Source organism: Malus domestica, chromosome 09 (genome assembly GCF_042453785.1).
Source record: "Malus domestica chromosome 09, GDT2T_hap1".
NCBI classification, from domain to species: domain Eukaryota; kingdom Viridiplantae; phylum Streptophyta; class Magnoliopsida; order Rosales; family Rosaceae; genus Malus; species Malus domestica.
Window position 1 is genome coordinate 15,979,232 of NC_091669.1, and position 16,120 is coordinate 15,995,351.

General features: G+C 36.6%; 2 protein-coding genes and 2 non-coding genes across 4 annotated transcripts; all 4 read left to right on the forward strand.

Annotated features, from left to right (window-relative positions):
- The first annotated feature begins 6,827 nt into the window (after nt 1-6,827).
- LOC103454559 (eukaryotic initiation factor 4A-8) lies at nt 6,828-10,521 on the forward strand. Its single transcript, XM_008394156.4, has 5 exons — nt 6,828-7,095; nt 8,721-8,790; nt 8,905-9,011; nt 9,188-9,618; nt 9,716-10,521. Exons 2-5 carry the CDS (start codon nt 8,723-8,725, stop codon nt 10,349-10,351), a joined length of 1,242 nt encoding a protein of 413 aa, XP_008392378.1. The 5' UTR covers nt 6,828-7,095; nt 8,721-8,722; the 3' UTR covers nt 10,352-10,521.
- On the forward strand, nt 8,024-8,129 carry LOC114827210 (small nucleolar RNA snoR98). Its single transcript, XR_003776428.1, has one exon. It is a non-coding gene; the product is annotated as a small nucleolar RNA snoR98 (small nucleolar RNA).
- LOC114827209 (small nucleolar RNA snoR98) lies at nt 8,435-8,532 on the forward strand. Its single transcript, XR_003776427.1, has one exon. It is a non-coding gene; the product is annotated as a small nucleolar RNA snoR98 (small nucleolar RNA).
- Nucleotides 10,522-11,172: 651 nt separating the features above from the next.
- On the forward strand, nt 11,173-13,107 carry LOC103454608 (eukaryotic initiation factor 4A-14-like). The gene is made up of 6 exons (XM_070804390.1): nt 11,173-11,251; nt 11,418-11,528; nt 12,035-12,160; nt 12,244-12,384; nt 12,478-12,674; nt 12,799-13,107. The coding sequence occupies exons 1-6, from the start codon at nt 11,173-11,175 to the stop codon at nt 13,105-13,107; spliced, it is 963 nt and encodes a 320-aa protein (XP_070660491.1).
- The last annotated feature ends 3,013 nt before the right edge of the window (nt 13,108-16,120 follow it).

Genomic DNA, 16,120 nt, shown 5'->3' on the forward strand with positions numbered 1-16,120 from the left:
TTCTTCATTACCATAAAATTATAAGAGTAAATTGTCGATTTACCCCTTGAACTTTTACTTAGCTTTTGATTTCCCCCCCTAAACTTTTCTATTGGAAAATTAAAGACTCAAACTAATTTTTTTAGCCGATTTGCCTCATACCGTTAGTTTTTCATATATTCCATCCATATTTCTGTTAAGTGAGACCAAGTGCACAACATGTGAGGATAGTTAAGTTATTTCACTCTTAAAAATAATTAAAAAACAGAAGAAAAAAAACAAAACAAAACAAAACTTTCCCTCTATTTTTTCCCGCTAATTCCTATCCTCAATTTTATTTTTCCTTCTCATTTCTATGCATGAGAAATGACATATGGTGTTATTGTCTTCATAAGTAGCTAAGTTAGTCTTTTTCTTGAAGCATGTACTACCATTTTTATTTTCTCTAACAAATTAATAATTTGACAAATGCTCATGGTGTTATTGTCTCCAAAGCAGTGCATTAATATAAGAAACATGTTCATAATACTCATAAAAAATGCTCAAGATAATTACATACTTTCATAATGTCATAATAATCCCAATACAATTCCACAAAATGATCCTTAAGAAGTTGGAAAACATAAGAGATTTTACCATCCATAAGGTATATAACCCATAGAATCTCGATCACAAAGTATGGGCATTTCACTTAACCAAACACAAGCAAAATAAGGCTTTAGTTATGAAAACAAGAGCACAAACATTCTGCTCGAAACGCACATGACATGTGGAGATCAACTACACTTTCCATGGCCTTCCTTGTTTGGTTGGAATCTTGTACCTAAACCTATTTTCATTTCTGATAGCTAAGTAAGGTTGTGGGTGTTATGTTTTCCAACTTCTTAAGGATCATTTTTGGAATTGTATTGGGATTATTATGACATTATGAAAAATATGTAATTATCTTGAGCATTTTTTTATGAGTATTATGAACACATTTTTTTATATTAATGCATTGCTTTTGAGACAATAACACCATAAGTATTTGTCAAATTATTAATTTGTTAGAAAAAAAAAATGATAGTACATGCTTCAAGAAAAAGACTAACTTAGTTACTTATGAAGACAATAACACCATATGTCATTTCTCATGCATATGAATGAGAGGGAAAAAATAAAACTGAGGATAGGAATTAGCGGAAAGAATAGAGGGAAAGTTTTGTTTTTTTTTTATTTTCAGTTTTTTAATCATTTTTAAGAGTGAAATGACTTAACTACTCTCACATGTTGTGCATATGGTCTCACTTAACATAAATATGGATGGAATATATGAAAAATTAACGGTAGGGGGCAAATTGGCAAAAAAAAAAATTAGTTTGAGTCCTTAATTTTCCAATAGAAAAGTTCAGGGGGGAAATTGAAAGTTAAGTGAAAGTTCAGGAGGTAAATCGACAGTTTACTCAAATTATAATTCCAAATTGTCTTCTTTAACATATCAAACTCCCTCCCTAATATACTAGTGTGCCAAAACATCTTCATCAAAGCAAATACAACTCCCTAAGCCACTAAAACATATTAAATGACAATTGTTCCACCTAGCCACTTAATTTAAAACGCAACTTACAATGCATCAAAATTACTAAAAAACATTAAATCACAGCCTAAGATACATGAATTTCAAATTAATAATTAACGGAATGACCAAACATCAAAATACTAAAACCCCGTTGAATAAACTCCTTATGCACGGCATCCGTGTCATTAGTTATTGTAACAGTTTTTGTGAGTTAATTTCGGGGAAAATTTTAGAAATGAATTGAGGTGTGCTCTTTACGTAATTTAAATTAATTTGTTTGGAAAAGAAAAACGCCTGATATGATAATTCAATGCTAAATTTTTTTTATTTATAGATTCATTGGCATGATTAACTCCTGGTTAAGTAAGATTTGTCTTTCTTCTTAGTGATAGTTCAAAGTCTCATCCCTAATAATAACATAACTTTTCATGACACAAATTAATTATAAGTTGTAGTACCATTGAGAACTTGAGACAAGAGGATTGACAAGAAAAATCCTTAATCCATTGAGATTCCTCAAAGCAATGATTTTCATTAGGTACGGGTGTGAGCCGAAACTGCTCTTGTTGAACTGTCAGACTCAACCGCTTCACCAATAACGACAGAGCAAGAACAATGTGATGAGAACAAAAAACGCATGAGTTTTTCGAATTGTTTGAAAGTACTTTTAAAATTGTTGAAAACGCTTGTTGGTGAAAATATTTTCAGAACTAATTTTTTGTAAAAATGAAAGTAAACTATGGAAAAGTACTTGAAATGCGCTTCTTGCAAAAAGCATTTTAAGTGCTTTTTGGAATCTAAAAACATTTCCTCCAAAAATGCTTGTAGTCATTTTAAAAACACTTACAAACAAGCAGTTGTTAGGCTTTTAGCATAAAATGTTATGTATTGTTGGGGTGGGTTTCTTGGAAGCTCAATAAAACAGCAGACTTAGGGCTGCTTTGGTATTGCGGTGCTATGAAAAAAAACTGATTCTGCCGTGCTGTGAGAATAAGCAGTAGAGTGTTTGGTAAACTTTTTTGTAAAAGTGCTTTTGGAAAAAAAGAGTATTATAGTGTTTGATAAACTTTTATGTAAAACAACTGTGACTATGTGAAATGACAAAAAATAGTATAATACTAGATGTGCTATTAATTTAATTTTCTTAAGAAATAAAAGTGAATTACTAAATATACTTTATTTTTAAAAGAAAAATATTTATAAACTTCATTTTAAATATTAATTAGTATGACAAACTACTTCAATTGAAATATTTTAGACTGAAATATTTTTTATTCTACTTTCTTCTCCAACGTTCAGTCCTCCTCTTTTGCAAAACCTCAATTTTCTTTCCTCTTCCGCCGCCCACTCCTTCTCTCATCCTTCTCTCTCTGTCTCTCTCTCCCATCTATAATTCTAGAGTCATCCTTTTTGCCCAATTTTTTTTTTCGTATGATTTTCTCCACTCTGAGGACCACATCGTCCAGAAGTTCCTTCTCATCTACCTCAAGATCATCGACAAGATCGACTTTCCGATTTCTGAGACTAGGATTGCTACCTTTTTTTTCCCTAATTATATAACTTCCACTACCACTAGTTTCCCAATTTCACCTCCTTTGCCATCCATGGCGTCTGCAAGCTCTCACAAACCACCCATCTCCTTTGCCATCCACTACTTTCCCCTTTACTTTCCGATCCACCTTCCTCTTAGAGTTGCAGAAGGAGCTTGCTATGAAGATCTATTGTGTAAAATTGTGCATCTTGGATTGAACACTTGATGGTTTGTGACAGCAGGGTTTTGGATTTGTTTCTTTGGTCTGCGATGCGACGACGAGTTGAAAAATACTCCAATGGGATTTCGATTTCGAAATTGAAATTTGGCGAAATAGAATATCAACGATGAAGATTCGATCTTTAACCCAGCAAGAAGGAGAAACGGAGGAGGGTGTTTTTGAGAGTGTGAAAGTTTCATTAAATTCTACTGTTCACCGCATTTTGCTGCTTCTGCTTTTTTCCACTTTTCAACTTAAAATGACCCGTGACTTTGAAAATAAGTAGAATTACCAAATACAAATTTTATTCCAACTGTTTTTTCATCTCTGCTTTTAAAATAATTTAAACAGTACCAAACCTTACCTTAGTGGAGAAGGAAATTGACATGGGAGTTGAGGTGGTTTGATGCTGGCATGACACCAGAATTTTGGCTGGACATATAAAGAAGTTGGGCTGCAGCCTGCAGTGGTCAAAAAGACACCAAAATGCCACCGGCTTTTCCTATTTCCACTTACTTTTGGCTACAAAAAGGCTACCTTCCACATTGGATAATTGTTTTCAAACTCCACTTGTGGTGTGATGTATATTTGGCTTTTCATCTTGTATTATAATGACGTTCACTTGAATGGTATATTAGAGCATCTTCAAGGAGTCTAAATTAGGTTGCATATTTTATGATTTAATCGAACTTTTCTTTTATTTAGTGTAAAAATATAGATGTACTAAAAAAAGAAGAAGAAGGAGTCCAAAAAAGCCACGTCAGTAATAACTGTTACAAAAAGACAATTTGAGTATTTTTCAACCGAAATACCTATTCCTGCGTGGCATTTCGGAGGGATCTATAGCGTGTCATTATGCATAAATGCTCACATATACAAGGGGATTTTGAGAATGATGGCTTGATATTATACATTAAAGGGTGTATTCAATTGAGATTTTGAGGGATTTTAATGGATTTATGAATCCATTGATTTTGATGATTGATTTATAGAGATTTCATGTAAAATTTTGATTTAATTCTCTCAAAATCTCGAGGGAGAGGTGAGATTTGTGAATGCTTAAAATAAATCTCTCAAATTCATCAACTTTTTTTTAATCTCGAGGGAGAGGTGAGATTTGTGAATGCTTAAAATAAATCTCTCAAATTCATTAACTTAAAAAAAAAAAAAATTCTTTAAACAAATTTCTAATTGAATACATTTGCAATGTTATAAACTTGTTTAAGATCCTAATTGAAGACACTCTCGTTTTAAGGATTTTAATAAACTATTTAAAAATCCTAATTGGATACCCATTAAATTTCAGATAATCACTTAAAATCTTAATTGAATACTTTTAGATTTATTAAAAGAATTAAAAATCTTCCATAATCCCAATTGAATACACTGTACATAATATTAATGATATGTGTTTATATCTCTTGTCAATCAGGCCTTCTGCAAGAGGAGAAAAACTTGTGTGGGGCTTGTCTTGTCACTGGATTTTGCTGAGTGGCACTGCAATCCAATCAAAACTCACCGCATGACAATTCTACAATATAAAACTTTTATTTTCTACAATATATAACTTTTATTACTTTTTTAATTTAAAGCTCTCATAATAATTTTTTCTATTAATTAATACACACCATGAGATTAATCTAATGTTTTTTTTCCCACTCGTGTCTTCCTTTCCTTTCTTCATAAGAATATGATAAAAAAAAAATTAAGCCATTAAAATTTTCTTCCCAAGTCCTTTCAATTGCTGGGAAAAAGGAAAATGGATATGGAAGTTTGTTCCTTTTTCCTTTGTTGTGTAATATTTTTTAAAATCTATTTTTCCTTTTTAACTTTTCACCTACCTGAATGTATATATAAAAATATAGTTTTCTTCAGGTATGTGATTCTAAGGTTTCGTTTGGCAGCTCGGACTGTACTGACTGTTTCTGTCGGATAGGATAAATAGCCACCGGATAGTACTGACTAAATTAGTTGAGCGTTTGATGCAGTATCAGACTAATGATCGTATTATTTATACGGTGTTTGGTATTGAACCGGATAGGACAAGGAAAAAAAAAAGACAAATCTTTGGTTGTTTAATGAAATCTATCTGTTCCCTGTTTAAATCAAATTACTAAACAAAAAAAAAAAATGAAATCTATCTCTTCCCCAGATTTTTCCGCCGCACCGTGCCCCACAAACAACCTCACTCCCTTCTCCTTACTTGTTCTTGGCCCAAAGAGGTTTGAAATACACCCTCAAGCAGATGAAATCTTTAAAACCCAGTAATTAAAGAAATTAAAAACCCAGAAATTAAAGAAATTAGAAACCCAGATGAAATCTTAAAACCAGAAGAAATCTTTCCGAATCAAATAAAACCCAGATGGAATCTTTCTGAATTTTCAAATCCTATCATCGATTCCCAGTCAAGGTTCTAAAACCCAGATGAATCTTTTCGAATTTGTGCCGTGGTGGTGCCAGTGGTCTCTCACGTCTCCAATTATCAGATAACGAAGGTGAGGAAGGATAGAGCCGGCGAGAGGAGACGGGGAGAACAAAGTTTGCCGGAGGAGATGGGGAGAACATAGCCGGCGAGAGAAGGAGACGGAGAGAACAGCGGGGATGGCGAGGGAAGACGAGAGAGAGAGAGCGCTCATTTCGCGCGAGAGAGAAGAAAGGGACCCGATCCGGTCCAATTTAATATGAAAGGATGCCAAATACTCGGCTCCGTATTAATAGTCCTATCCGATGCTATATACGGCGTACCAAACAAGGCGTAACTCACCTTGTATCAACAGTCGGTTTTGGTCACTGGGTTTCCAACATTTACAATCTTAATCACTTTAGTAAGTTTTGGGTTTAAAATATCAAAATGTTCATTATTATTTATAATATTGTTAAAAGTATATAATTAAATTTTAAATGAACGAACAACTCTTGTAAAAATACACATTTTGTAAAATATGAAATATGTGTTGGATTTTTTTTTTCCATTTCATGATAGTGGGAGAAGATGATTTAATTGTTTTTTTTCCATATTCATATGAAGAAAGGAAAGACAAAGAGTGGGGAAGAAGACGGTAGAGAAAATTTGGGAAGAAAAAAGAGGGAGAGGAGAAGAGGAAAAAAAAAACCACTAAATTATTCTCATGGTGTATATTAATTAGTAAGAAAAAAATTATAAGAGCTTTAAATATAAAAAATAAAAGATTATACTTAGACTTACCATGTGGTGAATTTTGATTGGATTGTAGTGTCATTCAGTAAAATCCAATGGCAAGCTAAGCCCTACACAAGTTTTTCTGAGTGTGAGGTGTGCAACCGTCCCAACAAAGTTCATCCCTTACAATATATCATACACGAAAAACACATTATCAATTCACTTGTTATAACACGTGTTAATGATTAATAAATATTATTAGGTAAAATAAAACAAACACGCGTTACAAAATAAATGAATTGTGCTAATTTCTACTGGAATAATAATTTCGTGATTAAAAAAAAAAATAGAAAAAAGAATTTAAGTGGTAAACTAGTTGCACTGTTTTCTTTTACTTGTTGGACAGAAATTTTCTCAAGTGACGAAACGGTCCCCCGGGAGTTGGTGATAAGAGGAGAAGCCCAAGGGCACATCCGGAATTTTAAAGTGGGAAACACCAAAACCTAAAACCTATAACAGAGTGAGTGGGTAAACTCAGCCTCTTTTCAACACTCGCCTACTTTCAAACTCCACGGCGCAGATCCGAGGAGTTTGGGAAACCCTAGCTCTCTTTTAGCAACCTCCAATTGTCCTCTACTTCTCTCTCTAGCGCTCATCAACATCATCAGGTCTCTCTCTCTACGTCTCTCTTTCTCTCTCTATCTCTCTCATATGTTTATACATATTGTTGTGTATCTATATATCTGATTGTAAAGTTGTTAATTTGATTGATTTTATTGGTGAAAGTATTTGTTTTGGTGATCGATTTGTGGGTTTTAATCGTGTTTTGGATCTGGATCCATCTGCTTGATTTGTTTGCAAGTTATGGTTTTTGTTACGGATGGATTTCAATGGCTGTCTGTTTGTTTTCCGAGAAAGTAGTGGGAAATATGATGTAAAGATAGTAACTTTTTAACGTTTTATATGATTTTTACGTGTTTGGGGCCAATTCGAACATGTAAGTTGGGGATTCATCTGTTTTCTTAGCAACCCATCATCGAGTGATTAGTTTTTGTTACGCTAGTTAGTGTAATTACAGTTTATCCTTTTTATTGACGTATCTGTGGTTACTTTTTGTGTTTCTGGTGAAAATTATGTTGTCTATGGTTTTGGGGTTAACTTTGTTTTTTCTGTTCTTACATCTAAATTGTTGTATTGTAATATCAAATTTGTTTGTGAAAGTTGATTTACTTGCTACTGTAAAACGGAATTTTATCCGGTTACTCTTAGAGATGAAGTGTTGTGTTATGTGTTACCTTTTGTCAAAGTAAATGTTTGGTATGGAAGTTATATGCCCTTTTTGGGGAGTTGGGCAAAGAGGTGTCTGTTTTCTTTTGGGATCATTCTCTGGATAGAAAATGGACATCCGCCCTTTCTAAAACACTTCTCCGAAAACTAAAACGGGAGTTAATGCTTGTTCGCCTTTTTGTTTGGTTATCAGGTTTGGCTCTTCTGTTATATTATTTTGTATAAGTGTTCTTTCAGGTCATCTTTGACCTTTGGGGGAGTAGGGCAAAGAGGTGTCTGTTTTCTTGTGGGTTCATTCTCTGGATAGCAAATGGACACCCACCCTTTTTAAAACATTTCTCCGAAAACTAAAACAGGGGTTAATGCTTGTTCGCCTTTTTGTTTGGTTAACAAGTTTGGCTCTTCTGTTATATTATTTTGTATAACTGTTCTTTCAAGTCATCTTTGACCTTTGGGGGAGTTGGGCAAAGAGGTGTCTGTTTTCTTGTGGGTTCATTCTCTGGATAGCAAATGGACATCCACCCTTTTTAAAATGCTTCTCCGAAAACTAAAACAGAAGTTAATGCTTGTTCGCCTTTTTGCTTGGTTGACATGTTTGGCTTTTCTGTTATATTATTTTGTGTAAATATTCATTCAAGTCATCTTTGACTGTTTGGGGAGTTGGGCAAAGAGGTGTCTGTTTTCTTGTGGGTTCATTCTCTGGATAGCAAATGGACATCCTAAACCCTTTTTAAAACGCTTCTCCGAAAACTAAAACAGGAGTTAATGCTTGTTTGCCTTTTTGTTTGGTTAACAAGTTTGGCTCTTCTGTTATATTTTTGTATAAATTTCCTTTCAAGCCATCTTTGGCAAGCCTTTGAATTTCATATATATATATTGTGGAGAGATTTATGTGCGTATGAACTGTCTCGTGTTTGTTTATATGCTCATGAATCCCACGTCAAAAACACTGTATTTGTTTTGGGTTTTATGATCCATAACTTTTTAAATGAAATTCTTTCTGCAGTCATGGCAGGTGTTGCACCCGAGGGATCACAATTTGATGCAAAACAGTATGATACTAAGATGAGTGAGCTGTGAGTGTCTTGCTTGGTATTTATTTTCATAGTTATTTGTTAAGTTTGTTTGGGGAAGATAATTTATCATCTTATGATTTGATGTCACCATTAATGTTTTGACAACTTTTATAGGCTCTCAACTGATGGGCAAGATTTCTTCACATCGTATGATGAAGTTTTTGAAAGTTTTGATGCCATGGGATTGCAGGAAAATCTGCTGAGAGGCATTTATGCTTATGGTAGGTACAACTGTATTCATTATTTAGTTGTCTTTTTGTTTGGTAGGATGCACCCCTGCAGGAATGCATGTTCAATTTCTTAATTTTGATTTCTCCTTTTGCAATGTTGTTAAAGTATGTTATACTTATATTCATCTTTAAAGGCCTCTGTGTATAATTTTGTTTTTATTCTGAAGGTTTTGAGAAGCCTTCTGCAATTCAGCAAAGGGGAATTGTTCCATTCTGCAAAGGCCTTGATGTGATTCAACAGGCTCAGTCTGGAACCGGGAAAACAGCAACCTTTTGCTCAGGGATTTTGCAGCAACTTGATTATGGTGTTGTCCAGTGCCAGGCCTTGGTTTTGGCTCCTACCAGGGAGTTGGCACAGCAGATTGAGAAGGTTATGCGAGCACTTGGTGACTACCTTGGCGTTAAGGTTCATGCTTGTGTTGGTGGGACAAGTGTTCGTGAGGATCAGCGCATTCTTCAAGCTGGTGTTCATGTTGTTGTTGGAACCCCTGGTCGTGTGTTTGACATGTTGAGGAGGCAGTCGCTTCGCCCAGATTACATTAAGATGTTTGTATTGGATGAGGCTGATGAAATGCTTTCTCGTGGTTTTAAGGATCAGGTTTGTTATTTGTATTAAGGTGTTGTGTTTCTTCAGCTCACTATTAATGTTTTGTTTTCAATGTATTCCTAATTATATTTGATGTTTTGGTGGTCAGATCTACGACATTTTCCAGCTTTTGCCATCAAAGGTTCAGGTTGGGGTGTTCTCTGCTACCATGCCACCTGAAGCCCTTGAAATCACTAGAAAGTTTATGAACAAACCTGTGAGGATTTTGGTAAAGCGTGATGAGCTCACCCTTGAGGGTATCAAGCAGTTCTATGTCAATGTCGATAAAGAAGAATGGAAGCTCGAGACCCTTTGTGATTTGTATGAGACTCTGGCCATCACCCAGAGTGTCATTTTTGTTAACACCAGGCGCAAGGTGGACTGGCTTACCGACAAGATGAGAAGCCGTGACCACACTGTCTCTGCCACCCATGGTGACATGGACCAGAACACTCGTGATATCATCATGCGTGAATTCCGATCAGGCTCATCCCGTGTTCTCATCACCACTGATCTCTTGGCTCGTGGTATTGATGTGCAGCAGGTATCTCTCGTAATCAACTATGATTTGCCGACTCAACCTGAAAACTACCTTCATCGTATTGGACGAAGTGGTAGATTTGGAAGGAAGGGTGTTGCTATTAACTTTGTGACAAAAGACGACGAGAGAATGCTCTATGACATCCAGAGGTTTTACAACGTGGTGATTGAGGAGCTCCCATCGAATGTGGCCGATCTTCTCTGAAGAACTCGCGCATTTTGTTCCCCCGCTTATCTTTTTGAGGCAGATTTTTATTATCCTGTTTTGAAAGTACTGTTTAATGCTGCTGCTTTTCATTTTGTTTTGTCCTCAATTTATGCTGTCAAACATATCTAACTGTTCAATGGTATGCGCCTTCTTGCTCGGTTTCGATATATCATGAAAGACTTTTACTGTCGAGAGTTCTTGCAAGTTTTTCTCCTTGTCATGTTGCTATTTGCCGTATTTTTGATGTTGAAACGGATTTTTCTCCAGACTTTTATTGTATTTTTACAAACCCCGCAGGATTTACAAATTACATTAAGCACTCCATGCTGTTTCAATTCATTCCTGCCAACCCTCTTCCGTAAGAAAGACTAAATATGTAGACTAAATTTTATAAACCAAATGACATAGAAGTTGATGATAGAATTATTACTTAAGTTTTGATTAACGTGCTTATTTTTTTATTAGCGACACATCATTTATTTAGTAAATTTTATCTACAAATTTAGTTTACCTAGCATTACTTCTTGCGTTATAACTCGTCCAAATTTTGCTGATGTCATAAGGAACTTTTTTATTTATCAAATGACACAATTTTTTATCATAAAAGTTTGGAAAACTTGAGTCGGTTTTCCGATTCCAAACTTACCATTGCTTGTTTATCAAGTAACCAGAAGGCTCAATCCTCCCAAACGAAATACCGTAGTTTTTACTGAAAGGAAAAAAAACAAGAAGCATACAAAGTTCTATCTGAAATCTCCCAATTTAGTTTCTAATTAGCGACGGCAAGGAGATTAGAGTACACCACACAACAGTAATCAATGGACGGTTCCGAATCTTCTCGTCTAGAACAGGAGGTTGTCACTTGTGGGCGTGATGGGATTCATCTTCTTGGCCTGGGTAACACTAGTTTCACTGAGTGCCAAATATCGCCTGGCTTGTTTTCACTGGCCTTGTGTTTGTGGGGAGCGGTAGCTGGGTTTGGTTTGGCCCTTCCCTCAGCGGCACTCTTTTTTCTGACCGTCATCCCCCTTGCTACTTTTTGCTGGCTTTGTGTTTGTTGCAGCAATTGCTGGGTTTGCTTCGGCTGTGGCCTCGGCTGTCACTTGCATGGTATCAGTTTTTCAAGAGCATGGCGGCACATGCCTTTTGTGGGTTGACAGTGGTGGTGTCACTGGTGTGGCCGAGTCTCGGTCTCGGTATCTGTGGGGGTAGTGGTGGTCTAAGACTCAGACCCAGAATGAAACTAAGGAAGAGACTCATACTGAGATCCAGTCTGAGATTGAGACTCCGATGAGACTCAGACTGGGACGGAGATAGTGAACAATGAACAAGGGAGTGTCCCAAGTCCCATCTAGCTAGTGCTTAGCAAAGTCATTTAATGTGCTTGCATATTGTTCATGGTTAATAAGTTTAACTATGATAAACTCTAAATCAATTTGGATTTTGTTTCCGCGTCTTGGAAGTGATTTGAAACAGATATAAAATCAAGTTTCCTTAGTTTTCTTAGCAACCAATTAGCGGCCGGTTTATTTTGTTTTCGTTTTTTTTTTCTCATGCTAGTTATTAGCATGCCTCTTTGATGGACTACAATGATTTTATATTTGAAATTATGTCGAATTTCCCATTCGGGGTAGCCTTTTGAATGCCGATCAATCATTACTCATGGTTTCCTGCCTACAGATATGAGTCATATGACAGAGCTTGCTCCACAAGGACACGAGTTCTATCCATCATTTGATGAGGTCTATGATGATTTTGAAAGCATCGGATTGCGAGGCAATCTTAAGACGACCAGTTATGCTTATGGTAGGTTGGTTTGCTGTATTTAATACAATGACTAAGCCATTAATGTGTTTGTATGGTAATTTTGTTTTGTTTTTGTTCAAAAGGTTTTGGGAAGCCGTCTGCAAGTCAGCAAAGGGGCATTGTTCCTTTCAGCCAAGGCCTTGATGTGATTCAACAGGCTCCACCTGGAACTGGGAAAACGATAACTTTCAGCTATGGAATTGTGCAGCAACTTGATCTTGATAGTTCGGTTGAGTGCCAGGCCTCGGTTCTGCACCTACCCAGGCCTTGGCAGGGGAGACTGAGAAACGTTATGAGAGCAACTTTCTGAGACCTAGGTGCGAAGGTTTACGCTGGTGTAAGTGGCAGAACTTATCGTGAGGGTAAATTCATTCTTGAAGCCGGTGTTCATGTTGTTGGCACTCCTGATCGCATATTTGACATGTTGCGAAGGAAGACACTTGACCCCAAAGATATTAAGATGATTGTACTGGATCAGGCTGATGATATGCTTACCGGAACTTTTACTCACAAGGTTCGTTTCTAGGGATATCTTTTTGCCAAGTAGTCTAACATGATGCCAGAAAGTGAAAAAGTATATTGCTCACCATATGTGAAACTTCCAAGCTATCTCTGCTATCCATCATGGCATGAACCAGAAAACTCGCGATACTGTTATGCGCGAATTTCGCAGATGCTCTTGCCGCATCCTCATTACCACCGATCAATATGCTCGTCATCTTGAGGTCCAGCAAGCGTTTGTTGTAGTAGATTATGATTTGCCGGCCGATCAACCAGAAAACTACCTTCATCGTATAGGACGAAGCGGAAATTTTGGAAAAAGAGGTGCTGCCATCAACTTCGTGGCTAGAGATGGGGAGAAAATGCTTTTTGACATTCAGAGGAGCTGCCAGCAAATTTTGATGATTTCCTCTGAGCATTTGGTATTCAATTTCCTACCCGAGTAAAAGAATATTCATTTTGATATCAGAAGGATTCGAAGCAATTAATTGTTCTAGGGTCTCTTGTGTTGTGTGACTCTACCAGCCAATATATCTTAAGTTGGTTTGTGTTAATTAATTTGTCTATTCCTTGAGAATATTATAGTGCTTATACTTGGTTGACGATTTTTCATAAGACTGGATCAGAAGTTAGTGGGTTTGTGTTGACCCTCAATTATGAGAGAATATCTATGCACCCCATTCATAGTCCAGTGGGGTCATTCATCCAATCAAGGTTTGCCGCGTGTTCAGAACTGTATCCGTTTCACATGAGCTTAACATGTGGTGAATTGGTGACAAAAGAGTATCTCTCATCAACTAGAGCATGTTGGTTTAGACCAAACCATGGATACTAAAACTGCACTCAACCCCACATTAGGTTGTACATAGGTTTTAACCGATATGTTCTAGATTGTATGCGAAACAAATAACTATTGACAAGAGATAATGAAAACAAATCGATAACCCAAAATATGCAGTTTGTTTGCTAGATATTCGGTAAGGTTGTCTGAGTAGGGTAAGAGCATGTGAGGTCGGATGTGATTAAAATACATAAGGTTCACTGCTTTGTAACAGGTACAAATAATATATTAGAACACCCTACACAAACTCTTATCGTGTTTGAAAAGCCAACGAAAGGCATGGCTAAAAACAACCCCATTATATGCTTATGTGACGAGGCCTTATCAGAGCCACAATCAAGTCAGATGGCTACAAATTTAAGCCAAAAGAGTCAACATTCTGAAGAACTTTCAAAACTCATTAAGTCGGTCTTTTTTGGTAACCAAAAGGCAAAAACTACGTATGTCCTTCGTTCATTACTTGGTTATCAAGTAACCAAAAGGGTCATTTGATGTATAAGAAGGAAAAGGTTCAATCCACCCATAAAAAATAAGAAAGTAAACCAGACAGTAGTCCATGGAGGGTCGTGATAGGCAAATGCTGATGGCATTCTTTACTGGCTTAGCAGTCGGAGGGTCACTTGTGGGCTTGCTGGGGTTCAGTGCCTTGGCCTCAGCGACTGCAGCCGTGGCTCTTGTCGGCATGGCTCTGCTCGTGTGGATATTTGTGGAGCATGGAGACACGAAGCTCTTGGCGTTCGGAGGCAGTGGTGTGGCTAAGGAGTAAACGAAAAGGAACCCGGTAAAAAACTATAATAAATATTAATTTTCTAATTTTTTTAGGGTTTTATTGAGCAATGAAGGAAGTTGAAGTTCAACTCGAAAACCAAATACTAAATGGGGGAGCGGTCCAAATTTCTTATAATTAGGTTCATGTCAGCTTTCTTAACTTTCCGAAATGGGACATTCATCACATCCTCACAATTAAGCAATTCGAACATGAAAATATATGACCTCAATAGTTCCTCAAAAACCCAGTTCTAGTTTGTTTTTAGCTACTTTAACAGATCAGATCAGTCATTGTACAGATACGCCTACAGATATGGCAGGTCTTGCTCCTGAACAACAGGAGGTACCTATAGTGAGGTTGATGACAATTTTTTCACACCATATGATGAGGTTCATGAAAGTTTCGATTATATGGGGTGTTGAGCAAAAATTGTACACAATATGTAAAAAATAATTCACCTCGACATAATTTCACCCTCATTCATTTTTCCAAAGAGGGTTTTATTAATTTGAGTTCAACTTATTCTAGACTATGCGTCTATTAATTACAATCCTTCGTTAAAAGGAAAAACCCTTCGATTCCAATATGAATAAATCGTAACTTGGGGATTTGGGTGTTTGATTTTGCGACTGCACCAAGGTCGAGCCTTAGATTGCCTACGTACCCTCGTTGAGGGATCAAGTCACTTGTAGTTCTTTATGTATTTGTTGGGGTTTGATGCCTGCAGTTTTAGTGCTTATACTTAGTTGACAATTTTTTATACGACTGGATCAGAAGTTAGTGGGTTTGTATTGACTCTCAATTATGAGAGAATATCTATGCACCCCATTCATAGTCCAGTGGGGTCATTCATCCAATCAAGGTTTGCCGTGTGTTCAGAAAGTGAACTATATCCGTTTTACATGAGCTTAACATGTGGTGAATTGATGACAAAAGAGTATCTCTCATCAACTAGAGCATGTTGGTTTAGAACAAAACATGGATAGCTGCACTCAACCCCACATTATGTTGTACATAGGTTTTAACCAATATGTTCTAGATTGTATGCGAAACAAATAACTATTGACAAGAGATAATGAAAACAAATCGATAACATTTCAAATCATCACTTCAGAGAGTCCAAGGGCTTTGCCCCACACCAAAAGGAATCTTGGTGGTGGAATGAGGAGGTACAAACAAAGGTGAAGGCTAAGAAGGAATGTTGTAAAGCCTTATACAAGGACAGGATCGATGAAAATGGTGAAAGGTATAGAAGAGCGAAGCAAGAGGCGAAGAAAGCTGTGAGAGAAGCTAAGTTAGCGGCTTATGACGACATGTATAAGCGACTAGATACCAAAGAAGGAGAGTTGGATATCTATAAACTAGCTAGAGCAAGGGAAAAGAAGACAAGGGACCTAAACCAAGTGAGGTGCATCAAGGATGAGGATGGAAAGGTTCTTGCTACAGAGAATGCGGTCAAAGACAGATGGAGAGGTTATTTTCATAATCTTTTTAATGAAGGACATGAAAGGAGTACTTCTTTAGGGGAGTTGAGTAACTCAGAAGAGTGTAGAAACTACTCATTTTATCGTCGAATCAGGAAGGAAGAAGTGGTTGTAGCTTTGAAGAAGATGAAGCATAGAAAAACAGTGGGCCCAGACGATATACCGATCGAAGTGTGGAAAGTCTTGGGAGAGACAGGTATAGCATAGCTCACTGACCTTTTCAATAGGATTTTGAAAACGAAGAAGATGCCAACTGAGTGGCGAAAGAGCACTTTGGTGCCTATCTACAAGAATAAGGGCGACGTACAAAATTGCATGAACTATAGGGGTATTAAGCTAATGAGCCATACAATGAAGCTCTGGGA